Raw genomic sequence first — 26985 nt, 5'->3', positions numbered from 1 at the left:
ATCTGTTCACCATCAACATTGCGTGCAGCAGCAACCACAGCCTCCCAGACACTGTTCAGAGAGGTGTACTGTTTTCCCTCCTTGTAAATCTCACATTTGATGATGGACCACAGGTTCTCAATGGGGTTCAGATCAGGTGAACAAGGAGGCCATGTCATTAGTTTTTCTTCTTTTATACCCTTTCTTGCCAGCCACGCTGTGGAGTACTTGGACGCGTGTGATGGAGCATTGTCCTGCATGAAAATCATGTTTTTCTTGAAGGATGCAGACTTCTTCCTGTACCACTGCTTGAAGAAGGTGTCTTCCAGAAACTGGCAGTAGGACTGGGAGTTGAGCTTGACTCCATCCTCAACCCGAAAAGGCCCCACAAGCTCATCTTTGATGATACCAGCCCAAACCAGTACTCCACCTCCACCTTGCTGGCGTCTGAGTCGGACTGGAGCTCTCTGCCCTTTACCAATCCAGCCACGGGCCCATCCATCTGGCCCATCAAGACTCACTCTCATTTCATCAGTCCATAAAACCTTAGAAAAACCAGTCTTGAGATATTTCTTGGCCCAGTCTTGACGTTTCAGCTTGTGTGTCTTGTTCAGTGGTGGTCGTCTTTCAGCCTTTCTTACCTTGGCCATGTCTCTGAGTATTGCACACCTTGTGCTTTTGGGCACTCCAGTGATGTTGCAGCTCTGAAATATGGCCAAACTGGTGGCAAGTGGCATCTTGGCAGCTGCACGCTTGACTTTTCTCAGTTCATGGGCAGTTATTTTGGCCCTTGGTTTTTCCACACGCTTCTTGCGACCCTGTTGACTATTTTGAATGAAACGCTTGATTGTTCGATGATCACGCTTCAGAAGCTTTGCAATTTTGAGACTGCTGCATCCCTCTGCAAGATATCTCACTATTTTTGACTTTTCTGAGCCTGTCAAGTCCTTCTTTTGACCCATTTTGCCAAAGGAAAGGACGTTGCCTAATAATTATGCACACCTGATATAGGGTGTTGATGTCATTAGACCACACCCCTTCTCATTACAGAGATGCACATCACCTAATATGCTTAATTGGTAGTAGGCTTTCGAGCCTATACAGCTTGGAGTAAGACAACATGCATGAAGAGGATGATGTGGACAAAATACAAAATACTCATTTGCCTAATAATTCTGCACTCCCTGTATAGCAGAGGGGATGGAGTATACTTTCCATAGGTGATATAAGTTAAAGAACCACCTTTCAGTGCAATGTTTGCATTATTACTGCCAAAGTTTTGGGGGTTTTAAGTTATAAAACACAGTTTGAGTGGCTAACTTTTTCATCATCCATCCATTCTGTAGCTGATAATGCTCATGGGAATACAAACAAACAGCAGCTGTCATCGGGTTCATGGCTGAATGATCTGACAAGAATGAAACCTCTGCACATCAGTAAAGTGGCAGAATGACAGCTCCGGTTAACAATTAACTGAGCAAATGTAGACCTCAGAGTAATAGAGGAATATAGATACATCCATGAATAATCTAACATAGTCATCTGCCCTTAATAACATTTTTTAAATCACAAGTAGTTTAAACAGGTGATGGCGTCAGCGATAATTGGATTGATGGATGGATGGTGTCTGATATTTTAGATAATTGAAAAACCTTGCCCACAGATTAAAAGATACATACATAAATACTGTATTTCAGGCTCTCTTTTCATTTCATTTTTAATTTAGCCACAAATGTCACAACAAAATACTCTTGCTCCATCTAAAGCCCAGCCCAGAGGAGGGATAGAAAACCATTAGAGCAGCCTTGTGGTAGCAGTGACCCTTCAGATGTGCACGAGTGGTTTTTAGATACACAGCATTACTAATGGACATAATTTTTTAAATAATTCTCTTCTTATCTAGTTGCCCCTTTAACATCCATCATTGCAGTAAAAAAAAGATGTATATCTCTAAAGAGCAGGTGCCTGTCAAAAGTGGGATGTGCTGTCATGAATGTCAATCTCTTTGGGGCAATGGCACCGGGTCTGTGTTAAAGGCTGTATTTATGCATACTTGTGAATGTGAGTAACAAACTGTAATGAAGGAGAATTTAAACTTAATTTGTGTTACATTTATTACTTGTTAAATGTTGCTTTTGAAATAAGCATACACCAAACATCAGGTTGATATTGTAGCAGTGCTTAATGTTACTAGATGCCCTTCTAACCTCTGAGGATGTTCTTCAGGATAAATAGTTTTTCAGACAAATTTATTTCATAATTTCCTATTTTTAGCTCCAGGGCATGGATGATAGAGAGAGGAGGAAATCTACATTGGAGATTGAATGTAGATTTGAGGAAGGGAACTGTAACCAGAGATTGATAAAAAGAAAGAAAACACTAAGAGAAATTGCAGGTTGATGGAATCAGATTTGTGGTAATATTGTACCATTTAATAGGATTCCAGGCTGATTTGAAGTTACACCATTGTCTTAAAATGTTTTTAAAAAATATTAAATAACATTAAATTTAAAATGCATGATAGCTGAGATAGGTTCAGGCAGCCATCGGGGCACTTTGGGTTATTTTGGGGCAGCTTTTGAACAACTTTTGAATGACATACGAGTACATATAATGTCTAAGGTCAAACTTTTATCTTTGTATATATTTTATAGTATATATTTTAAAATATATATACTGTCAGATCAGTGTGCTCTCCTGCAGTGATCACTTTATTCCCTTTGCCGGGGTGAACTACGAGCTGCTTTTGGTGCAAACCCTACGAGAAAAGGGTTTTGTTTATATTATTAAAAATAATCAGTTCCGAAATTTGTGTGATCTTTTGAAGTTTCTCGCATCCTCTCACCTCTTTACTTTGGAGTCATACTTTAAATGACTCACCAGCGCATTCGCTGGCTAATGTCGGCTGATCCACCCACAGTCCTTGAGTTTTCTTATATTCACTCATCCAATAAATGTTCTGATGATGAAAAGAAAGCGCTATCCAGCTTTTTAACCATTAATGAGTTTACTTCAGCATGGAATCATTTCTGACAAATAAAAGCACATTATATTCTGTTTTGTATGCAAAGGTAGAGCTCCTCGGCTGACAGAGATTTAAATCCAAGTTTTAATCTAAGACAGCTGAGTGACACTGGAATCTCAAAGCGTTTGCAGTGTCACTCTGCAAAAAACAAGGTATAATTATTTTTTAATATATTTGTTGTTTGTTTAAGTCTGTCTTATTGGCTTGCAACTTGTGCTATCATCATTAGGCTCTGCAACGACATAGACAGATGGCTGATAATGGTCTCCACTGAAATGACAGTGGCTCACATTCAATTAGACAGTGATGAATTATGTGATGACTATGACCTGAAAAGGAGTTTTAAAGGTCACAAGACAGCTTATGCTGTGGTCTTACTATTGGCCCATAACCTGTAACTGGAAGTTGAGTGAATAGACTAATATTGAAAATGTATGTTTTCAAAAAAAAAAAAAATGTATGTTTTGCAGTCCTTTGCTAACTTTTACAGTTAATAAAGTTAAAGTCCTCCCACTGATTTTGTATCCATCCCAGTGGGTGAGACATACAGCAAGTATTGTGTTTGCACAATTCCAGTAATGTCAAAGCTTTTAGTTCATGGCTAATGCGACCTGCTGAATTTCATTCTGAGCACGAAAATGAAGAGGAGAGGTGATTTAAGTAAAACTGGTTCCAGACGGGTTGGCCTTGATGATGACAGGGGTCAGATAGGAGGGCAACTAACTCATATAACTATTCTTATACCCAAGGTGTGCAGAAGAAGATCTTTGAACACACATGCTGAAGCTTGAAGTAGATAAGCTACAGGAACAGAAGGACCACATCAGTCGCCCCTCCCCTCCTGTCATGGCAGTGTAGTTTATATGGAAGAACTGAGTACATCAGAGGGACGGCTCAGGCTGAGCAGTTTGGATACAAAGTCAGAGAGACGAGGCTGACATGGTTTGGACGTGCAGAGCAAGGATAGTGGACATATATGTAGCAGTGAGGAGGGAAAGAGAATGACCACAGAGAAGATTCATGGATTGTGAAGGAGGACACGCAGATGGTTGGTGTGACAGAGGAGGATATGCAGTTTCCATTACATGCACAACTATAATCATTAACATATCCAAAAACAAAAATTTTCGGACTTTTCCAGTATAAAAGTACTGACCAAAACGTTATCCTTATTATGTAAGTTTCATTCTAAAATAAAGTGTTCGTTTCTTTCTTACTCCTGCTTTGCCGCCCCCCTAGGCACCGCTACGTATTGCCAGAGGAATCTGGCATGGCTGCTGATTTGGCCTGAAGCAGCCAAATATCAAAGAACCCCTGTCACCAGGATGCCTGCACCACAGGGAAATCATCACACAGGGAGACACTGGCACTAGCTGTTTATTTTCATTAAATGCGGATAAAGATTTTTTAAGCGGAAGCTGAGAGAAGATGATGCATGCGCATGGAAAATGTTTTAACTGGAAGTGCATGTAAGGGACGTTCTTCAAAGATTCTTCTTCAAGGTGTATCTGTGACTGTGGAGGAGCAACAGTGGGGGGCACATCTGTCCTTGCACCTGATAAGAAATAACTTTTGGTTACACCACCCATGCTGACCAGCGGTGCTGCAAAGCTAGGATACATTATTCAGACACACAAACATATGCACTTATAGAAAACCCACACACGCACACGCATACAAGCCTTTGTTGACTGGTGAGATCTCATCTCCCTCTAATCTGTGAAGAAAGTGTTGTCCCCACCCACGGACCAGACAGTAAACAAAAAAATCACAAAATGCTGCAATGTCTGACAACAACAAACAGATGCCAGATCTGAGACGCCAAACAAACATCTACAGATTATCCACGCGCTCTGTTCTTTATCAGATCTCATTATCAGTCACTGCTGATGTCACTATTAACAAGGCGTGCATGGTGGAGGTGGAAGAGGTTGAAAATAATAAAAGACTGAAGGACCTGCTTAGTTTTTAACAAATTTTTAGACTGACCATTTTCAGATACACTTTTTTCAACTATTAACATTGACCGTAAGAATAGCACCTAACTCAAGGGATGAACCAGTGCTGTGTATATGCATAACAGACAGCTCAGCAAAAAATCGAATTTAAACTGTATCTTTGGGCACTTTCTTACCAGCAAAAATCATTTCTTCCCATTTCTTCAGTGGATGAAGATTGACAACAATAACACAGTTTGTAAGAAAAGGTCTCATGGAGGGTTTAATCTAAATGTTAAAATTTTGGTTCAAATTATCATCAGTATGTACAGAGCAGGTCAGGAGAGCGGTACAACAGTGAGTGTCTACAGCCACCTGTGAAACACAGTGAAGGCTCCGTCTTGGTTTGGAGATGGATTTCAGCCAGTGCTGTTGGGAATGTTCTCAAAATTAATGGAATTAGAAACTCAGCAAAATACTCTCAGATACTGATCCACAATGAAAATATCATCTGGAGTTCATCAACAAGTTCATCAACAAGAAATTCATTTTTTGTCGTGACATGATCCCAAACTCACTGACATCACAGTAAAATCATACCTAGATTATTAGTTATGGACTGGCCTAACCAGTTCGGACACATTCAAAGAATAGCTTTAGAGGCCCTTCGATAAGCAGTGAGCAGAAGCTCGTAGACTACATCGCGGACTACGTCTTCATCTTAACTCCTTAAGTTCACAAATCTAAATATTGCCTTTACAGTGGCACTGGGGGTGCTCCTCTGTGACCTCTGCGCTTCGCAAAACGACCGCTAAGCGACGCTGTTTCCTCTTTTCCGTTTCTCCACGCATCTGTCGGCCAGCTCCTTCGGGATCACGTGACGCATGTGACCGAGCAGTATGGCGGACATGCATGTGGAGCCTCAAAACAAATTGTACCGTTTGTTCAGCTAACCCCGCCGCGAGGAAACATCGATACCGCGCGCGAAGTCGGGCCGGCGGTGGCCGAATGGTCAGCAGGATGGACGAGGACAACAAACTTCAGTTTCCGTCTCTGCCCGATACCAAGGAGGACCTTCTGGTGAGATCCTGTATTAGCCAGCATGTCCACTGTGTCTGTCTGACCAGCTAATTTGAGCTAACCTCCACGCTAGTTTTACTTTCTGGCAGCGAACAATGTAGAGAGGGCGATATATGTGTGTGTGTAGTAGTAGTTTTTGGGAGGGTGACGTGTTAATGTAATGTGTGATAATGTGAGAGCCATTCTCAAAATTGTCTTTTAATTAGTCTTTTGCGGCGTTTCGGCACTGAGTAGCCTACTAGCATTAGCAATCAGCGTGCATAAAGTAAACTAGCATTCAGCTGTCGTTTAATGGTAGGAACACTTGCCACATCTTTTAACATTGGTTTCAAATTCCCATTTTTTTCCAGGATTGGGCGTATCCGATGAGACGAGATATGCAGGTGTGTAAGGATGAGTCTGTTGTTTATAGTGGCAAGTTTAATCTTGACAGTTGAACGTCTTTAGTCTATTCCTATGGTAAATGCGGCTTTAAAGTTCTTAAAACATTAATCTGGAGACAGAACAATGCAGCAAATTGTATTTTTAATCATTATAGTTACTGTTTAAACTTTAATACAACTTTGTTTGGCTGTCGTGGTACTACTTTGATGATGTGTGTACATTTTATGACCAGATGTTTACATACACGCCTCATGGGTGCATACATCTGTAATGACTTGGGTGAACAGGTTCCTTCATCGAGTTCACTTCTTATTTAGATTCCTTAACGATTCTCATTTGGTGCTCATCAGCACTAATGTCAGAGTCAATACCATCACTAAGCAGCATATCAAAAACATTATATTTGTGCAAATCAATTGTATGCTCTGGGTCAAATGTTTGTGCATTTTGGAGGTATTTCCCCTCATTGTTGTGATCATCCCCTCATTGTTGTGATCAGTGCTGGGGGTCGTTTGCCAGCGCAAAGAGACTTTAAAGCGATCGCCCAAGTGATTCTCCTGTATGACCTGAAGCTCCAGTCTGACTGCTCATCACTGCTTTTGCCGAACTGTCACCCTAAAATGAGAGATAATTGGTTAGGATGTTCAGGATTAACCCAGGAACCATCAAGGCTCAAGCCTGCCATGAACTTGACTGAACAATTTGTCGCTGCCAACATGGACAAGCCAAATGCCCCCTGGAGAAAGGTTTTATTGACAGACAACAAAGATTTAGCTATCTGGCCACAATAGCAGGAGGTGTGTTTGCAGAAGTAAAGCAGAGGCTTTCAAACCTAAGAAAACTGCACCAGCTGTCAAACACGGTTGTTGTAGCATCATGCTTTGAGGCTGTTTTGCTACCAGTAGTACTGTTAGTGGATGGAGTAATCGAGGAGGAGGAGTACCCTCAGAATCATCAACAGCTAGCTGGTTAAAACTTCAACGCCATTGGGTTTTCCGGCAGGACAGTGATCTCAAACACACATCAGGGCTGTTAAATGTATAAAGCAAGCTAACTTTAAGCTTCTGGAATTGCGTTCCCAAAGCCTCAAATTCAACCTAATGTAAAATTAAGTGCTTAAAAGCAGAGTTCGTGCCAGGAAATTTAAATGAACTCTATGCATTCTGCCAAGAAGAGCAGCCAAATATCCAGGAAGAAATTTACCAGAAGCTTGATAATGGCTACCAAAAGCATCCAGTCAAGGTATACTTTGATAAGGGACATTTAACCAAAGATTAGTTGGGTGTATGTATATTTTTGACTTTGTGTGGAATAGTGGAAAATCCAAAATTATAATTAATTCTTGTTCACTCAGTTCTTTTTGTTTGTTTTTTTTAACCATCCCAAGAACTCATTAAAAGCTCATAATTACCATGATTCATGCCCTTGATGAGTGTGTGTAAACTTCTAGTGATCACAGTAAAATGTCAGTGTCCAGATATAAAATTCTTTGTTAAAGATGAAGAAATGTTGGTGCCTGTGTTGTGTTAATGTTTGCTGTATTTTTCTATTCAGGAGATTTTACCAGGACTGTTTTTAGGTCCCTACTCTTCTGCGATGAAAAGCAAGGTAGTTGCTGGAGGACTGATTTCATTGATTTCTCTTGGATATGGAGACACAAACAAAATGAATGCATTCAACCCTCATTTTACTTATTCCTCTATGTCTAGCTGCCAATTCTCGAAAGACACGGCATAACGCACATTGTGTGCGTCCGCCAAGACATTGAAGCCAATTTTATCAAACCTAATTTCCCTCACATGTTTAGGTAAGTAAGGGCTTCTGTGATCTTTGCGCAACATTGGTATGTTTCTGAAACAGGGAGTTTTATTTCATCATGCGTTTTCTTGCAGATACCTTGTGTTAGATATTGCTGACAGTCCAGTGGAAAATATAATCCGCTTTTTTCCTATGGTGAGTAAAGAGGTGGGGCGTGTTGTCTGGGAAAGCGCTCTTTCGCTGAAAGGTGTGGCGTTTACAATAAAATTAAATTTTCCTTTTTACAGACTAAAGAATTCATTGATGGCTGCTTAGCAACAGAAGGTAAAGATGCATGCCTTTCCCGTTTGTATTGCCTACAGTGTAAGGCATTTTATTAACAATCTTCTGTTTCCTTGCTCTTTCAGGAAAAGTACTGGTTCATGGTAATGCAGGGATATCAAGAAGGTGAGCCTACATTTGTTCTGTATGCTGTAATTTCACCTCGTGCATTAAAGCGCATCACGTACTGTACTGCCAAAGCTGTGAAATTCTAAAATATGATTGGCTCATGTACTGTTTTTGTTTAGGCGAGTGTTATATGTGATATTTTTTCAGTTTACAGAGCAAATTGCATGTAGGATAAAGTTTTGCGAAAGTCTTGAGCAACCCTTCATTTTGTTATATTTTGCTTCCACTGATCTTGACTTCTTTTTTTGTTTGATTTGAGAAATAGTTCTCATGGTCTCTCAAACTTCCTCTTTGGCAACTGGCTGCTTTTCTTTACTCCTTTTTAGTTTAGCCCATCAGCCTCATCAATTTCAGAAGAATTCTTTTTTTTTTTTTTGTTTAAGGTAATTTTTAAGAGAGAAAAATTACACAAGAACTGGACTGAAAATCAGTGTCAGCAGGTCCAATTTTGATATTTTTGGTTCAAATTCTGGAGGTGGTCAGATGAGCAATGCAAAAGCTAGTGTCTACAGCCATTTCTGAAACACAGTGAAGGCTCTGTAATGGTTTGGGGTTGTATTTCAGCCAGTGGTCTCGAGGACCTTGGTGGGATTATGAACACAGAAAAATACTATCAGATTTTCATCTGTCATGCAGTACCATCTAGCAGTGGTTGTATAGTGTAGTGGGTTACACAAAAGGTCAGCAGTTCAATTCCAGCCAGAGACACAAATTCCCTTTCGTATTGTGACAGGAAGGAAGGAATATTGTGTAAAACTGTCAAATCTAGTATGTGGTGTTACCACAGCTGATATTTGCTGTCATGCAATACCATCTGGAAAGTGCCTGATTTGTAGCATCTTCATTTTTTTAGTACGTCAATGATTCCAAACACATTGTCAGTGCAGTAAAAATATATACCTGGACAGAAAAAAAAATCGCACAGTGGAAAAATATCAGTCATGGATCGGCCTTCTCCAAAGCCCGGAGCTCAGTTTTATTGAGGCAGTGTAAGATCATCTTGATGGAACCCAACAAAAGGCAGTTAACATCCAACAAAGAACTTTGGCACGTCCTTCAAGAAGCCCAAAGATTTTTCCATTATTCTGTCAAAATATAAAGAAGGGTGACTCAAGACATTTCACTGTACTATACACCTATGTTGCCTTGACATCATGACACGCCGTTAAAAGTTAAATAATGCTCTTCCTGAGTGTCCATGCAAGTCCTATTATTAATTGACAACCTTAGCATGACTTACCCTGGATCTTGCCCAAAGTTAACTTATGTCGGCTCCAGCTCTGCCACAATTTAATTAGTCCATTATTTCTTTGTCTAACTCTCTAACGTGGCTTAAAGGAAATATATAACATGAACTGATGCACCTTTTGTACCACTTAAGTAACCAGGTGTACTTTTATTTGTTCTTTCAGTGCTGCCTTAGTGATTGCATATCTTATGGAAACATTCGGTATGAAATACAGGTGAGTGTTTTTTCCTCACAACAATGTATTGCTTACAATTTCTGCACATTGTAAAACTAAGCTGACTTTATTACATGGGTGTAAGTGGACTGCAGCATAATTGTTATAATATATAAATATACTGGATAGAAGCACAGGAAGCAGTTGCTGGTAGAGACACTGGCTGTATCCCAATTCAGGGTCTGCAGCCTTAAAGTACGCATTTCAAGGCCGATTACGTCACAGCGGCGCGCCGAAGGCTGTCCCAATTCAAAGGCTGCTCGAAATGCGGCCCTGAAATGCGGCCTTCATTTCCCTGAATTTTAAGGCTGTGGCAGTGTAGACTTCGTGGCCCAACATATCCCAGAATGCATAGCGCGGCGGTGGGTGTGGATAATTTTGCCGAAAAAAAACGGCGGATGGGGGGGCGCCCGAAGAGTAAACTTTAAGTAAGTACTGAATATTATGTCACTTATTTATGTGCAAATGTTTAATAACGAAGAACATTAAAACATTACTGTTGGCCACATGTCGGCAAAGTTATGTGACATTAGTGACGTTTGTACTAACTTGGTTTTGCAGCTTTTACTTTAAAATATACGCCGTTCAATAGCTGAGCTTAATCCTACAGAGAATGATCAAAGCTCATGTAGAAAGAAACGAACAAAAGATTTTCTCCTTCATTTCTGTCAAACAAAGCTGTATGAAACGTTTCCAGCTGTTAGTATCATGGTTGCTAGGCAACCTGGGCAGCGCAACGGAGGCTAGACCGTCCCATTTCACAAGCCTCGCACTTCCGGCCTTAGCGGTCTTTGAGTACGTGGCCCTTGAGGATCATTGAGGCTGCGTACTTTAAGGCTGCAGACCCTGAATTGGGATACAGCCAGTGTTGCTTGCAGAGGTTTCATGTTTTTCCTATTTCACTCTGTAGGGAAGCATTCAGCCATGTTCAGGAGAGGAGGTTTTGCATTAATCCCAATGTGGGCTTTGTGCATCAGCTACAGGTAAGCTCATATTTTAACCTTTTAGAATATCCTAATACCCTAATAATCATACTGTCTGCACATGACTGTAATTGGTCTGTATTAATAATATTGCTACTGCAACAGATTCACTGTGCCCCCTTCATTTTCCTTTGAAAGAAAGGCAACATTTATATGATGGCATTGGATAAAAAGTTGCATACACAGAAGAAATACAGAATCACTACAGCCTGTGTTGTTATACTGGTTCATTTTGCTGTTTTTGCTTTCTTGTGTTTTCTTATTCGAGGCTGCAGAAATGATTTTCCCATGTTTCCTACCATATATCATCTCTCTTTAGTCTGTCTTGGCTGGCCACACAAGTGGCTTGCTAACTTAGTTGGCACGTGTACTTGTTGTGTTTTCAAATTAAAGTAAATGTGTTATCACACAGTTATTTTTTTTACTCCATTAACTCAAAACAGAAATTGTGGCATGGGCTCACGAATACTGCCACTGTAAAGTCTTTGAGCTTCATTAAGTAATTAACTGAGCGTGTAAGAAGTCAGCCAAGAGACAAGCAGTCGGAGCTGTGTAGCTGTTGTCATTCCTGTGATTTTTACAGCTGTATTTAAATTTGATTTGCTTTTAAAGGAATATGAAGCAATCTACCTAGCCAAACTGACCATTAAAAGGATGTCGGTGCAGTTGGACAGGCCGTTCTCACTACAAGCTGGGATGCCAGGTTTGTATTTAACGTACCCAGTTTTGGAAAGAGACACACGTCCCATTATTTCTTGTTATTACTAAACCAATGCAGGTAAAGCATTTGGTTACAGCTTTAGCACAGCGGAAATAATAAAAAAATATTTCATGTTAAAGAGAATTCAAAGCAGTGTCGATGGGTCCATTGTGCCATTTTGGCATCCATTATCAGACTTTCTCAGGATCATTAACTGGTGATGTGGTAATGGTGGGTTACTCATTTGTAAAACGCTGCTTGATATGATGTTTGACTTTAAAGAAGGCTTTCATTAGGAAAAAAAAACTAGCTCCATTGTGACTCATTCTCAACTGATAGCATTCATATTTTCTTTGGGACTTTATTACTATTAAACACATAGCATTCAGGCATGTGTAGCTCTAGGACTGACTCATAATTTCCCTCAGTTATAATTTATTGGTCTGAATCCCAGCGATTTCACTTTCCACAGGCGACAGTGTTCACGTTTGGAGATTATAGGCGACGGACTTTGTGTTGCCGTTTTGTGATTGTTCATTTTCTTTTCTATAATAGGAAGCCGCAAACGCAGCCTGGAGGAAGATGAAGATTTTGGAGGGATGCAGGTCACAGCTGCACAGAACGGATGAGCTTTGCTGATAATGTTTGCTGTGTGGCAGAGTGCACTCGATTCTTTTCTTTCTTTCTTTTTCATTTTTAATGGGATTAAAAATGTAAATATTTGAACTTTTTCTAAGGGGAAGGGATCGGGCCAGGACAGGAACTACTCATGTCTGAGACATGGAGTACTAAAGGGGACTGGGAACAATTTGATAACTAATTTCTTTCTTTCTTTTTTCTTGAGCTGTATACACTGATGGGGGACTTTTTTTTTTCTTTTTTGCAGTTTTATAGTATTTAAAGCATTTTGCATTTGCAGCGGGACAGTATTGCAATAATGCACTTTCGATACTTGAATTTGTGTAGACGAACAGGTGGGGAAAGTTGGCAAAAGGGAAAGTAGCCAAGATATTTCCCAGTTAAGGACATGAGAAGAGGAATAGCTACGCCTTTATTTCGGGAGTAATAGGGTTATGGACTAATATCAGACTTGATATGGGATAGTAAGGAATAGAAAACTCACTGCTTAATAAAGTCCTGAGTCCTGTTCAGCTGCGTCCTCATTTCTGCTCTTCACTGCTTTTATTAGATTGCCAATAATAAGTCACATTTAAGATTCCGCAACAATAGTTACTGTAGGTCACTCTATAGTGATGCTCGATAATTAAACATCAGCAATGTTGAAACAATATTGCATTAAGAGCATGATGGAAGCTAAATCCCCATTTTAGTATCATTTCCTCTGATTGACTAGACCTGATACATTAATCTCAAGTGAGAAGAGTATGGGCTGTTTCTTCATGATACAAAATCAGTTTTAACTGAGGATAAACTGATTTCATTTATCCCAGCTGACTGGGTGAGAAATGCACCTTTGGACAGGTTGCCACTCCAACACTGGACTAACAGTGGGACAGTGCCACACCTACAACCAATTTCAGCATCTTGCCCAAAGACTTCACTTCAAGACACTGGGGAATCGGACACCACCTCAACCACAGCATACCAACGTTTTTGAATTCCACCACCATCCTGACCTCCAAAAAAACCACTCCAAATATCTCAAATCAAGTCTTTAGTTAAAACATGGAGCTGCCTTTTTTGTAGAAATAAAAAAGCAAAAAAAACAAATGACCTTAGGCCAAAGATGATTTTATTTGACTACACGTTTTGAAATAAATTACATTAAATATGTGCCCCCTCTCTCCAGGATAAAAGAATAATTATAAAACTTAACTAGAAAAGCTTAAATAAGAGTTAATTTAGAAAAATCATTTTTACCCACTTCCCATTACAAAAACCGTTAAATGCTAATCCCATTTGGCAACTTAAGTCAAAACTTAACAGCATGTTAACAACTTACCAGTACCTCAAAATATTTTTCCTCACTTAATGTGAAACTTTATAACAGTCTTCATCGTAGTTCTTGTAATTTAAATTTGATTAGTTACCCAGCTACACATAATCTGTATGACACTGCATCTTGTACCAAATAGGATTAAACAAAAAAAAAGTAAAACAAATCTTTTGTTCTAAACAAGTTTAGTTTTCTGGCAGCCGTCTGTCAGTTCAATCACAATCTACAATTAATTCTTAAAGCATATTTGGTTTTGAAGTTGCCTTGTAGAGTTGTCTGTTACCTGTAGATTGTTTTACTTACATAATAAGTAATATAACTTCATTTGGTATCATCCTGATCTCCCACATAGCTGTCATTACTTACAGTTGCATGGAAGTCACATATATAAACTGTTCTTTCACTGGTACATGGAAAAGAAAAACTTCAAGCAATTTAAAGAAAGAAAATAGTATTTTTCTTTTCTAGATGATGAGATGTCAGGTCCACCCTGGTGAGGTAGCCACGGTTACCAAAAGGACAAGGGATTGTGTTGCACTGAGCTTGAACATTTGTAAATGTTTACTCGAGTGTGCTGAAATCATGATAAGTGTTCATGGATGACTCAGCTGTGACACAACAGCAACCTCATCCACGGGAAGCTCCAGTTCTTAAGACATTCTGCAAGTTCTGATTATCACCGGGCGTGCAAAGGTACAGTCCGTTTTTCCCAAAACAGATTTTTGTTGTTCTTTTTTTTAAACTTCCGTTCTCAGTCAAAAAATCGACACTGCATGTAGGTCTCGTCTGACGCAGAGTAGCCAAACTTCTGGTAAAAAGCCACGTTTTTGGGTGCACATTCAAGAGTGATTTTATAGCAATTCAGTTTTTTGCTGAGAAGAGTAAGAGTCGAGACTAATCTGTTGGGATAAAGAAGAGAAGTGAAAAGTTTTAAAAGCAGAAATCACAAGATATAAACTATTCAAAATATAAAACTGTCTTTTGATATGTTGGGCAATATGTGAAATATTAAAGACAAGCCAAAGCCGTGTCTTGACTCACAGTTTGCCCAGCTGCTTCCCTCGGCACACATCGCTGACGACGACCTCCTCCACCCGGCCTCTCTACAAATAAATATGATTTTAATTTACTAATTGTCAAGATTAATAAACATATATGTATCTCTACAATGTAAGCTGAGCTTTCCTAGTAAAGGAAATAAGAGCGCATTTTGATTTGATAAATTAAATAATTATTAACCAATTTATGACCATATACTGGGTTAATAATTAAATATTAGTGTTGTAATTACCACTACATTAATCAGTAACTTTTTTTACGTAACTGGTGATAAGGAAAACACAGGGAGAAAAACAACAAACAAACAGTTGTGTACTTGAATATACACAAATTTGTGTAGGGTATACTGTACTTTGGCACAGGAGTGGATGAATTTGTGTTCAGTGATCAGTGTTGCCGTGGCCACGATCTGACTCAGATTTGTATCCTCCACCACGACGACATAGTAATCTCCAGTCTTCTTCATGTGCTCAAAATTCTCTGTCAAAAAATAAACAAAATGTGTGTTTATGAATCATCACTCATACTTTAATTAGTTTGTTTTCTAGGATATTTCTTTAAATATATATGATCGGCTGTCTAAGACACAACAATAGTTGTGTTAAATTGAAAATTAGTCATTCAAAATGACACTCAGTTAACAGTTTATGTTCCAAACTTAATTATCTCACTTTTAGAATATTTATAAGACAAGTATGACTTACTAGTGAACTGCTCTGGTGTGACATCGCCTGTCTTGGTGAGCTGAGATAAAACCTTGAAAAATCCTGGAACGAAAAAGGATAAAGAGTTAGTGAAAATTTCTGAATTGTAACCCATCTCCTGGGAATTTCTGAGATGTTTCATATTATACCCCAAGAAAAAAAAACATACTGGTGTGGTTTATGCTGTACAGACTCACCTCTGTTGAAATCTGCCATACAGAGTGGCCTCAGCACCAGGCCTTCCCCTGGATTGCATGGTGAGATTGGGGGAGAGAATGAGGCAGTGTTGCTGCTCCAGTCTAGCTCCCGAAGCAGAGAGGGCTCAAAAAGTGGAGTCTCGTCCAGCAGCATACCAAAATCTCTGAATGGAAAACATGCACAGAGAGATGAGTTCAGGGACACACACCCAAAAAAGTATGTGAGCAAGGCAGTACCCAACTTATTTGGCTAATGAATTGATACAAGTCATAAAAATCAGCCTGGACTGAAAGAGCGTGTGCTCTGGTCATACAGAACTTTGACCTGACAGTTTCACTTGTTAAAACGTTTCCTCAGGGTTCACAGGTATGCTTCGGAGGTTGACAAACCAGCTGACACACCCGCGTACAGATAATGATACGTTTCCTGATGATTCATGATCTGTTCTCCAGGACAGGACCCGGGGCCTGACCAGGATATGTAATATGAGAGGGCTTTACAGAGCAAGGGAAGAAGGTAACACTGTCGCTGTTGCTGATGGGAGTCACTCTGAGCCTTTCTGCGACAGAGTTTCCTACTTCTACCACAGGCGTCCTAAATCTAGTTTCCATGGCAGCACCATAAAACATTACACTTTTACAAGCGTAATCGTTTCCCGGTTGAGCACGGCAAAGAAATGAGGGCAAACTGCCCATGTTCACTAAAACAAATTACAGTACAGCGACCACAATGCTTTAGCTAACTAATGTGACGTTAGCTAGCCAAACGAAACTTGGGTTATTGAAACATACTTTGCCAACTAACCCGGCAAAATACAGGCGTATGTAAACAGTGTTTCCCCTATACTGTTAAACGTCTACACGAGGCTACCTTCATGTAAGCAAACTTATACAGCCGAGTTAGCGTCGGAGCTGTATCCTCACATTTCATACCAAATGATAAATTTAGCGTTAGCTAAGCAGTTAGCCACCTGGCAGCTACTTACCAAGTAAAAGCCAACACAGCTAGAGATGGTCCCTCGGAATCCCCACAGTGAAATAACCCGCAATGGTCTTCTCTACTATAGTTTTGAATGAGGCTGCGCTACATCATTGAGCTGAACACTGTGGCTGCATTCAGTATTCATTTCCGCTTGGCACTAACCCTTGTGTATGACGTGGCAAAGATGCAGAGGCGCAACCAACTGACGTCAATTGATTAAAAGAAATCCAGATGCAAATAGTTTTCCACAATACATCATGCATCCATGCTTTGTGATGGGCTTGTATACTCTCATGAGTTTTGTACAGAAATACAGTTGTTTTCTGTCAAAAGGAGCACAAAAAACATACTGATGTGGTTTATGCTGTACATGTACTGCCCACTGGCAATACGTTTACCAGCTATAGTTCAGATCCATGTGACTGCATCGCCGCACTCTAAGAACAATAATGAGCTGAACTAAAATGGATGAGACAAGCTCTTGATGGCAGAAGTATTTTTAACTCTTCCCTATACTGCCAGTATGTGTTGTTTAATACAACTGAAGCACTGTTACTCATAATTATACATAAATATTATCCAGTAAGCTACAGTTGTGATCAGAAGTTAACATGTAATCATTATAGATATCTGACCACTCTTCCCGGCAGAATTGGAAAAAATGTTTATTTAAATGGGTTGATCACCTGGCACAGACCTGGCTTTTAAGTGTGGTCCACAAGTTTTCAGTAGGATTGAGGTCAGTGCTTTGGGAAGGCCATTCCAGAAAGTTGGTGCTAGCCTGCTTTATCTGTTCCAAAACTAGTTTTGATGTGTGCTTGTCATTGTTATCCAAGTTTCAACCATCTTGCTGTTGAGTTCAGGTGAAGCTGATCATTCTGGAGGTAGTCCTTATTATTCCATCCACTTTTTACAACTACTTACCACTTCCACTGATAGCAAAACAGACCAATTAAAGAAAACCTTTCTTTATTTAACAATCTCAACCTCACTTGTTGAACTTGGGAATTGAAAGGTTAGGCTGCACTATTAGGACTGGAGGTTTACATCTGCAAAGTAAAGCCAGAAATCCATGTTGTCTCAATAAACAGAAGAAAAAGAAAACCCAGTAAACAAAGGATACAAACCATCATTTGTTAAAAAGCTGTAGAAGCTGTTTATTGAGTCTTTTATATTAACATATTTTACAAAAACTAGATTTACAGAAATTATCCATAACTGAACCATCTTGATTTAGGCACAAAAATACCAGAAAGCTCAGTCCAAAAGAAAATATTTAAATTCTGATTCCATAGTTAATGATTATGAAAGGTAATCCATGCATAGGAAAATATATCATGGATTTTAAAAGTTGCTAAGTAACTGAATGAAAACCAAACTGTCCAGTTTTAGGTTGTTGTTGTTGTTTTTTTTGTTTTTTTTTAAACATGTTGACTAATTAAAACCTTTAAACTAAAATCTTATGCTGTATCTTATTACAACACTCAAAACAAAAAGTCTGAGCAATAAAATGAGCACACAAAGATAACAACACTTCAGCTTCAGTGGAAGTTTGTGGGCTGTTCTTTGGGATAAAGTTGAAGAAAACATAATCACTTTTATAGATGCATGCATATCTCACCCCAAACTGCCTTTTTTCCACTGTAATGATAGAATTCAAACACACTTCATCATTATATCTGTCGATATGCATCAACCAGCTACAGATTCAGTGAAATATACCAATACCCAAAAAGCCTCTACGGCTACGTTCAGTTTGCACAGTTGTACATTTTCAAAAAAAACAATTTAAACCAGCAGGTGATTATGTTCCCCCGCTAGTGTAATTTCTTAACTAGTATTCAATGTAAATAGACAAAGGCCAATCAAATAAAAAACCCGAAAAGTTTATTCATGAAGATTCTCAGTCATTCGGGTCGCAGAATATTTAAACAAGGAGAAAACCAGTTATTTGCTAAGAATTTCATTGGTTTTGCTACATATGCAAGAAGCAACACTATTTCTAGCAAAAGAAGAAAGGGTTCACCGATAAAACTGACGAAGCCTCTTGAATTGGTGGCAAAACAAGCAAGTTAAAATGCACCACAGAAACTCCATCTGTTGCAGACTTGACAATTTTTGCCTTTCTTAACAGATAAAGATGACCGACACACCCATTAATCAACAGAATAAGATATTTTTACCGCGCAGAGGTTCCTGTAGGAAAGACACCACATGTAACACTCATTGATCATAATGTAATACATCCCTATTTTCTGCATATGCATCGCAAAGGGACCGGTTTTGGAGAAAAAAAAAAAAAAAAAAAATTTACAGGCCCATTTCCCCATCTTGTTAAATAACAAAATGCAAACAGGTGATATTACACACTAAATAGAAAACAACCCATGCGGGTGAAAAGAAGAAAAAAAATAAACAACTTTGTTTGCAGCATTTTTTTCTGATAGAAACATTCATATTTGACAGAAAGGCTGAACAATACTAAAGTGACATTCTCTTGCGCCTATGTAAGAAATAAGAATGTGTTATTTTGCCTACACTTAATTCACAGTTGAAACTCAAAATAACACACAGACACATCAGATGAGTTCCTCCATCCGGAATACAGAATTTTCTGCCATGGGCTTAATATGTGAAAGGAAAACCAAGACCCATATAACAGCTTTATCTACCAATGACACCTTCAAACCCTTCTCATAAACATCTTCTTGTAATAGTCTTCTGAACGCAAAGCATGCTCGTTTTTTGACAGCCAGTCTGAATCATGACAGCTGCTGACTGTCTATTGAAGCTGGTGGTTGCATTGTGTGGCACATGTATAGAGGGCAATGCAACCTTGCACCAATTAATATATAGATCATATTCCAAATACTAGGCTGAATTCAGTGATACAGAGGCTATTTACAATAGTCTCACCCTTTTAGGCAGCCTCAAAACCGCTCCACGGCCATGTCTGCAATGGTTTAATTTTTTTGTGTGTTTTGTTTTATAGGTGATGACCATTGACTACACCAAATGGGGGAAAGTTGAAATAGCTCTTGTCAGTGCCTCTTAGGGTAACAATGTACTACACCCTTCTGCTGAAGCCAGAATCAGGGCGCAGGGTCCTGTAGGTTTTGTAGACGTCTCTCTGCTGCTGCCGCCATGGTTCTACGTCTCAGCACAGTTGAGTCCAATTCTGGGCCATCCTCCTCCTCCTCCAGTCCAGGCAAATCTTCATCCTGATCCTCCGAATTTTTGTTCAGATATTTCCTACAGGGATGCAGAAACAATGTAAGGATATAACAACAAGAACTGAAAACCCAAAAGAACGGGGAGGAAACAGAGAACCAGTAATCCTTACTATTAGTTATCACAGTGTTTCTCCTAGAATTAGATACTTTTAAAAAATAATAATAATTTACCACAAATGGTAAGGTCCACAACTGCAAATATATGAGTTCTTAGGGGTTTTTGTGTTTGTTTTTTTAAAAACACAGAAATAAGTCAATACTACATTTCCAGTGCCAGAAAGTCAATTCTGTTTATCTGGATAGTGTTTTCAGTGATTTTATTGCCCCACAACTTGACTTGGACTGCAGCTTGCAATTGTAGCCCTTGGTCTGCTTTGTAGGATGACAGTGTGCAACAGTGAGCTAAAGCTCCATTTCCATAAGAACTAGCACCACACCTGCTACACTAAGTCAACTAAAACAGAGGAGATTAAAGACTAGGGCTGCCAGGATTAGTCGACTAGTCACGATTACGTCGACGACTAATTTTATAGTCGACACGTCGTTTGAAGCTTTGTAGGATCCCAAAAGACGCAGGAATAAGTAGTAGGATTTAAGAGTGTAATAACGGACTGAAACAGAAGATGGCAGCACTGCACGTACAAGGATGCCAGCTGCTGTTAAACTTCGAAGAAGAAGAAGCAGTCTCCGATATCGTAGCCGTGTCCAAATTCAGGAACCGCATCCTCCTGTGCACGCATTTGTAGGCCGATTACGTTACAGCGACACGACGAAGACTGTCCAAATTTAAAGACTGACAAATGCGGCCGATAAACGCGCCCTTCATTTCCCCAGATTTGAAGGATGGGTCTGATGTATACTTCGTGGCCCAACCCATCCCAGAATTCATAGCGCAGTCCTACTCTGTTTCCAACAATGGCAGCAGCTAGTTAGTTTTAATATTACTCTTATTATTCTTTCTGGGTCACAAAATAAACGTTTAACATATTTTCAGGCGAGAATGTAGCTGTGTAAATTTCAAATATCTGCTTGGTTTATCAGGACACCACATATTTTCAAAAGCGCGCTGATGTTTTCGGAGACGTCTGTTACCCACTAGCTCGATTGCTAGCCGGGGTTCAAGGCTCACTAGAGCCGGTGAGAACACCGGACTCCCAGCAAATCGTTTTCAAACCCACCGCCTTCTTTTGCTACTCAGGTTAAACATGATATACAAGTCATTTCGATAACTTAAAAATGTTATTGTTTGGCTTTTTTCAGCATTTTATTTGTTCCTGAGTAAATGGGTTTGGCTGAGATTAAAGTTATAGTTTTTACACAGCTGAATAAACGTCAAGCAGACAACTGATGTGTGAAGTGTGAGATTCTCTTGAATATACTCTGGTGTCCTGTTATATTTTAGATAGCAAGGAGCAGAAGGCTGAGTTTATTAAACTCCACCGAAACAATCTGCAAATTTCATTAAAATTTAATAAACTATCATCTTGTCTTTATTTTTAGTTAGCACATACCTTAGACACTTAAAGCTGTAAGCTAATGATAGTTATATAAGAGCAGATGCATGCTGGTGCAATAAGCTGTACGCTTTACGTCCAACGGATGCATGATCTGATTAGTCGACTAATCGCAAAAATAATCGGTGACTAGTCAACTATCAAAATAATCATCAAAGGAGCTTGCAAAGAAAAGCGTCTGGACTTCTTTAAGTTGCTTGAAGACGTTTCACCTCTCATCCGAGAAGCTTCTTCAGTTCTAAGGTCAAATGGTGGAGAGCCCCAGATATAAACCTAGTGGGAGTAACCCCCCACAGAGGGACAAAAGGACCCCCTGATGATCCTCTAATCGCCTGAGCCAAGGTGTGAAACTGGGTGTGGGACCCAATCAGCCAGAGTTTCGGGTGAGCTCATTGTGAAACCTGGCCCCACCTTATCGGGACTCTCCACCATTTGACCTTAGAACTGAAGAAGCTTCTCGGATGAGAGGTGAAACGTCTTTAAGTAACTTAAAGAAGTCCAGACGCTTTTCTTTGCAAGCTCCTTTGACTACGATGACCTGGATGACTGAGAACCTTCACAGACATATCAAAATAATCGTTTGTGGCAGCCCTATTAAAGACACCATAAAAATACACCTGTGATTAGACGGCCAGCAAACAATCGACAGCTGCAGCACAAAACAGTGGTTTAAGAGCCTATCTGGGGAAGCAGTTGAATGAACTGACTGTCACCACAATGGCAAAGCAGCCAAGCTGTAGGAAGGGAAACTTAAATTTTTCTAAATTTAGACTTAGAAAGTGACATTTTAACATCCAATTTATTCCATCTTGGTTGAAAGAGTGATATAAACTCATCTCAAAACCCAGTATTAAACAGGCACAGAAGTAAAATGACATAGACAGTAGTATAGATAAGCTCTGAAATAATCGGTTATACACTTGATACTGCAGAAGAGATCCTTTATACCCATTCAGAAGCGAGATTGAGAGGCTGTTCTAATAAAGGGTGGAGAAAACTGATCAAAATGTAACACAAGTGTTTTGCATGTGAGGGAAGAAACATGAGCAGTCTGTTTAAACATGTGTGACAGCTTGAATGTGTTACATACAAGTGTAAAGATGAACAGTTTGACTGCCTAACCTGGAACACAGTTAATTAAATTATAAGAACTTGAGTTAAAGACTAAATATAGTCAACCACATACACAAAAACATTTTGAATATAAAATGTGGAAAACTCAAATTTGTAGAGGAACAACCTGCGTGCTTGCTGAAGCATCTCTTCTTTCCTCTGCTTTAACATCTTCTGCCTCTCCTCTGCAGACTTAGAGAAGCGGCCTCCTCTAACCTCCAAGTTGTCAGATTCACCCTGCTCAGCTGCTCCACTGGGCCCAGGCTGCTCATCTGGTGCAGGATTAACCTGTAAAGGGGCTCGCTCTATGGCCTAAGAGAGGACGACAAACATAATCTTGAGTTATTAATTTTAAGAAACACACAAAACAAACTAACAAGGAAAACTAAGAGCAAGGCATGTCTGCAGAAATCCAATGATAAATAAAAACTGCACTTAACATTTAACCCCAAGATGACTGACCTGCGTAGGGAAAGGCACCTGGATACGTCCCTCCAGGATGTTGTCAGTAGTAACTTCCACAGAGCGGGTCAACTGTAAGTCTTGTAGTACCAGGTAGGAGGGCACCTGAGGAAACATCTCTTGAATCTGATGGGCCTGATGAGCACAAGTACATAAAAAGCAGAGTGAGATGGGGAACACTGGTATAAGTTACAGTATATGTTACATTAAATTTAGTTGTTTTTAAGCCCAAGCAATATTTGAAGTCATAGACACTGACTAAGACATGGAGTGAAGGCTGCAATAATAAGGCGGCAGCAGGGATTTTAAGTAAATAAAGTTGTTATAGCCCTAGCAGGGCCTCGTGTGAAATTGACCTCGTGTGGGTGTGTCCTGGCATCTCTCCTGCCTTAGGTGCCACCCTTTTTGTACAGCTGACTCTAAACAGCATTAAGAGTACGATGAGGTGAGAGAAAGGTGAGCTCTCGTGCCGGAGATCCTTTTTCTTTTTTAACTTCTCAGTTTGGTGATCAACTCCTGGGTTTTGTTGTTTTCCTTCTTTAAAAGACTATTTCAGCATCTGTCCCTCTCTGTTCGTTTAATTACTAATAGAAACATTAATGAAACCTTTAATTTAACAATGCTGCTTTCCCGTCTCCTTTTTTCAACCCGGAAACCTTTTGTTACTTTGCCCACATCCCCTGGACTTTTTAGGAGAATGTAACAAAAGTTTTAAGATCATCAGCCGTCTAAAAAGATCTTACAAGTTTAAATATTAGCCTCAACTTGCAGTCTGTGTATCCTTTCTCTTAAAGACAACAAATTTCAGTAAACTCGAACTCACCATAGCCATAAGCTGGGAGTTATTTGCTTGAGCAATGCCCAAGATGTTAGTAGTATGCATTACTTCTACTGAGAAACTGGGCAGCCAGCTGGCGATACGAGATCCTGTAAGACAAATGCATGGATTTTTAATTTTAGCTGTGACACAGAGCCCATCAGTTTTAGGTCACGTGTCCAGCACCCTTACCATCAAAGTGGAAGAAGTGATTGTGTTGGTTGATATGTGGTCTGGCATCTGGGGGGGCTCCAACTGGGCCAATGTTGTCCTCCAAACCCCCACCCTGCTGCGGGCTTCTTGCTTGGCCCCCATCCCCATTAATATTAAGGGATTTCCGACATGTGGGACACGACGTGTCCTGCTCAAGCCATGAGCGCAAACAAGAGCTGAAGAAACACATATACATACCCTAAGTAAGTCGCCAGTCTGAAAACTTGACATGTATCTTAGGGGTCAGGACAAATTTTCTACAGCTAGGCTCTATGCAGGGCATCTTACTGAAGCTCAGAATGTATATCAGAGCTCACAGCAATAAACATTCAAACAAGCAAACTCTACTACAAAAGCTAAGAACTGCTGTGCAGTCTAGTTTACACTTCTCTATGTAAATCTTTTAAGGATTTTGGGAACTACCCTAACGGAAGCTTCAGCCTTTAAATCCTGCTAAATCCAGGATGCCGATATTCTCCTTGGCTCTCTTTTAGCATTGTTATTTAGGTACATAACACAAATGTTTTCTCAGGACAAGGATGTCAAATTCAATTTTACTTCATGTGCTGGACAACAAAAAGCATTGCATAACTTCATGTTTGATAAAATAACACAACTCCAAAAATGCCCCTTTCAGTAAGTATAAAAAGTATATTCTGTAGACGTTTGCCTGAGCCATAGCATAGTTGTTGGGTTTTTTTTATTGTTTTTTTAAATCCAAAACCATAACAATATCCCTAATAATTTTCCAGACATTAGAAAGTAAAGCAACTTAAGCCTGAAATCTCTCAAGTGGAATTTCCACTCAACTGTGTCAGTATAGGCCACATACTGACAAGTACTATTTCTAGGGTATAGCACCTCAAAGCAAAGGCAGATAATCCTAACTATAAGCAGTAAAAGTAAAATTATTTACTTGTGGAAGAGATGACCGCAGGGCAGTTTGCGTGCTGTAAGCATGGCATCCCAGCAGATGGCACAATCATCATCATTGGCTGCCAGCTCCTCTGCAGTAGCAACAGCAAATCTGCAGAGTTTATAGTATATGCAACTATTAAGTAAACAAGTAATGATTAGCAAAAGACTGAAAGCACACACGCACACACACCTTGTCTCCATGTTATTGATGACACGCAGGTAGTTCTTATGTCGGCGGACACGGCGCTGCACCTCATGGAAGAGATATCGCAGCTGCATGAAGATAACCAAGCTTGCCATGGACAGCCAGATATTCCCGAAAAGCTAATAAGTGAAATGTGCACACAAAGGTGAAAGATTAGTGGATCAGAAAGTCACACTGGGACAGGAAGTGTTCAAAACATGACAGCCATACACTCAGTCATACTGCATCTTACCAGCATATGGATATGGTGCATTAGGTCAAGAAACAGCATGGCCAGCTCCATTATGAAGTCTGTGTAGTAGACATATGTCCCCTTACTCTCCCAAGTCCCTGGATGGTTCAAATCCCAGAGATGAATTGAGTATCTGGAAGAGTAAGACACAGCTCTTTCAGTTCATGAAATGCTGGTGACTTTTAGAAGATTGGAGGAGGCAAAATACTGCAATAAATTAAATGTGCAACAATATACTGTATGTGGTACAATAATGCCAAAAAGACTGAAATTCAAGGTTGAGACAGAACTGTTTTGAGTAACAAAGAAAGAAGAGTTATGATACGGTTCTGATTTCATCATAAGATGTATTTAGTTAAGTGAGTGAAAGTAATCAAAAGCTCAAAAACAAAACTTGCAAAGGTATAAAGAAACATCTTTAAAGGGAAGTCACCATAAACATTATTTTTCCATGCACCAAACAACTGTACTGCAACAGACAGCTGTTACCAGCCAAGGGAGTCAGTACTGTATCCAGTACTGATCCAGGACCTTGGCCCATCAGAGTTGGTGGTAGTTCAATATTAGGAACCCTCTCAAAGACAAAGAAGCCTTTCATAATAGAGCCAATGGAACCAGAGGAAAACAAACAGTTTTATGTGCTAAGATTATCCCAGATTCCAAATTTGCACAGGCTGTCATCCATGCTGCAGTGTGTCTATGAGGCTGCACAGAGACTTACCGCATGATGACATGTCCAGTGCGTACAGTCACCAGCAGACACTGAGGAAAAAAGTAAATGCGAAAATGATGCAACTGTTGTGCTCTGCTTTCTACACAGACATTACAGTCTAAAAGAGATAGTTTAAACTCTCATTTACACTAAACTCGGTGGTTTTGTTCACTCACAGACAAACTCTTATTTATTCAACATTGTTGACAGCTTTTACAGCAAATAAGATTATTTTTTTTCCATTCACAAAAGTGCAGCTGCAAACTGAAAACAATGATTATGCTTCTGCTTCTTCAGGAAACATATACATGAGCCAGAATGCACAACACCAGCAAGAAGGAACCCACAAATGAAAAAGTACTCTTATAACTCTGTGGTGGTGAATCAGAGTCACATTTTAATTGGTTTCTAAGTTCATCAAAGAACTGCATTGATACTGAAAAATGTAAAAACAATTTTGTCCTCTGGAGGGATATCATCTACAAAGCATGAGCACCTATTTCACTAAGTAATTACATGAAAATTAAGGTATTTTTCACTTTAACTGCTCCAATTATTCTCAACCAATCCTGGGTTGAACAAGAATACAAAGCAAATGCATGCTGAGAAGTGTAGTTAGCAAATGTGTATAAATAAATACCTGCACCTAAACAAAAGCTTAAATGACATTTAAAAAAAATAAATAAATAAATAAAAATCCATAATCATATGTGCAAAGTGTGGCCAAAACTTTCCCACAGCTTGGCTCCAAGTTCTCACCTCTGCTGCCATGAAGGAGAGCGTGTGCATGCCATGAGAAGCTCCCAGGAGGCCGCAGACCACAGCCAAGCCACAACAGTCCAGAAGCAGGGAGACCAGCAGACAGAGCACACGCACATGGCTGTTCATAGGTGTGGATGGGGAGAAAG

General features: G+C 39.7%; 3 protein-coding genes across 3 annotated transcripts in view; 1 reads left to right on the top strand and 2 right to left on the bottom strand.

Moving 5' to 3' along the window:
* The first annotated feature begins 5709 nt into the window (after positions 1–5709).
* Positions 5710–18946, top strand: styx (serine/threonine/tyrosine interacting protein). Its single transcript, XM_005934573.3, has 11 exons — positions 5710–6021; positions 6372–6404; positions 7960–8013; positions 8115–8212; positions 8298–8358; positions 8451–8487; positions 8571–8610; positions 10026–10076; positions 10987–11059; positions 11672–11762; positions 12315–18946. The coding sequence occupies exons 1-11, from the start codon at positions 5854–5856 to the stop codon at positions 12386–12388; spliced, it is 780 nt and encodes a 259-aa protein (XP_005934635.1). The 5' UTR covers positions 5710–5853; the 3' UTR covers positions 12389–18946.
* On the bottom strand, positions 14468–15830 carry gnpnat1 (glucosamine-phosphate N-acetyltransferase 1). Its single transcript, XM_005934574.3, has 5 exons — positions 15677–15830; positions 15480–15542; positions 15128–15255; positions 14758–14819; positions 14468–14615 (listed from the first exon to the last, which is right to left on the bottom strand). Exons 1-5 carry the CDS (start codon positions 15828–15830, stop codon positions 14468–14470), a joined length of 555 nt encoding a protein of 184 aa, XP_005934636.1.
* Positions 18947–18949: 3 nt separating the features above from the next.
* The window catches only part of LOC102303577 (E3 ubiquitin-protein ligase AMFR), an 11695-nt gene continuing 3659 nt past the window's right edge, over positions 18950–26985 (bottom strand). Inside the window, exons 6-15 of the mRNA XM_014337545.2 lie at positions 26837–26985; positions 26087–26127; positions 25366–25498; positions 25119–25252; positions 24927–25037; positions 23990–24186; positions 23804–23907; positions 22981–23115; positions 22646–22830; positions 18950–19910 (exon numbers count right to left, since the gene is read on the bottom strand). Of these exons, the coding sequence (XP_014193031.1) occupies positions 19751–19910; positions 22646–22830; positions 22981–23115; positions 23804–23907; positions 23990–24186; positions 24927–25037; positions 25119–25252; positions 25366–25498; positions 26087–26127; positions 26837–26985 (1349 nt within the window). The 3' untranslated portion in view covers positions 18950–19750. The remainder of the gene's footprint in view (positions 19911–22645; positions 22831–22980; positions 23116–23803; positions 23908–23989; positions 24187–24926; positions 25038–25118; positions 25253–25365; positions 25499–26086; positions 26128–26836) is intronic.

This window comes from Haplochromis burtoni, unplaced genomic scaffold (assembly GCF_018398535.1).
Source record: "Haplochromis burtoni strain Fernald_Lab_line unplaced genomic scaffold, NCSU_Asbu1 Contig_187, whole genome shotgun sequence".
NCBI lineage: Eukaryota > Metazoa > Chordata > Actinopteri > Cichliformes > Cichlidae > Haplochromis > Haplochromis burtoni.
This window is presented reverse-complemented; position numbering and strand designations above follow the sequence as displayed.

Bases quoted from the DNA above. Each gene is read 5' to 3' on its own strand.
- styx (XM_005934573.3), top strand. From the start codon at position 5,854: ATGTGGAGCCTCAAAACAAATTGTACCGTTTGTTCAGCTAACCCCGCC. The intron at 8,359-8,450 runs GTGAGTAAAGAG...TCCTTTTTACAG, and splicing joins TAATCCGCTTTTTTCCTATG to ACTAAAGAATTCATTGATGG. The intron at 8,488-8,570 runs GTAAAGATGCAT...TTGCTCTTTCAG, and splicing joins TGGCTGCTTAGCAACAGAAG to GAAAAGTACTGGTTCATGGT.
- gnpnat1 (XM_005934574.3), bottom strand. From the start codon at position 15,830: ATGCTGCTGGACGAGACTCCACTTTTTGAGCCCTCTCTGCTTCGGGAG. The intron at 15,256-15,479 runs GTAAGTCATACT...ATTTTTTGACAG, and splicing joins CACACCAGAGCAGTTCACTA to AGAATTTTGAGCACATGAAG. The intron at 14,820-15,127 runs GTACAGTATACC...ATTTATTTGTAG, and splicing joins TCATCCACTCCTGTGCCAAA to AGAGGCCGGGTGGAGGAGGT.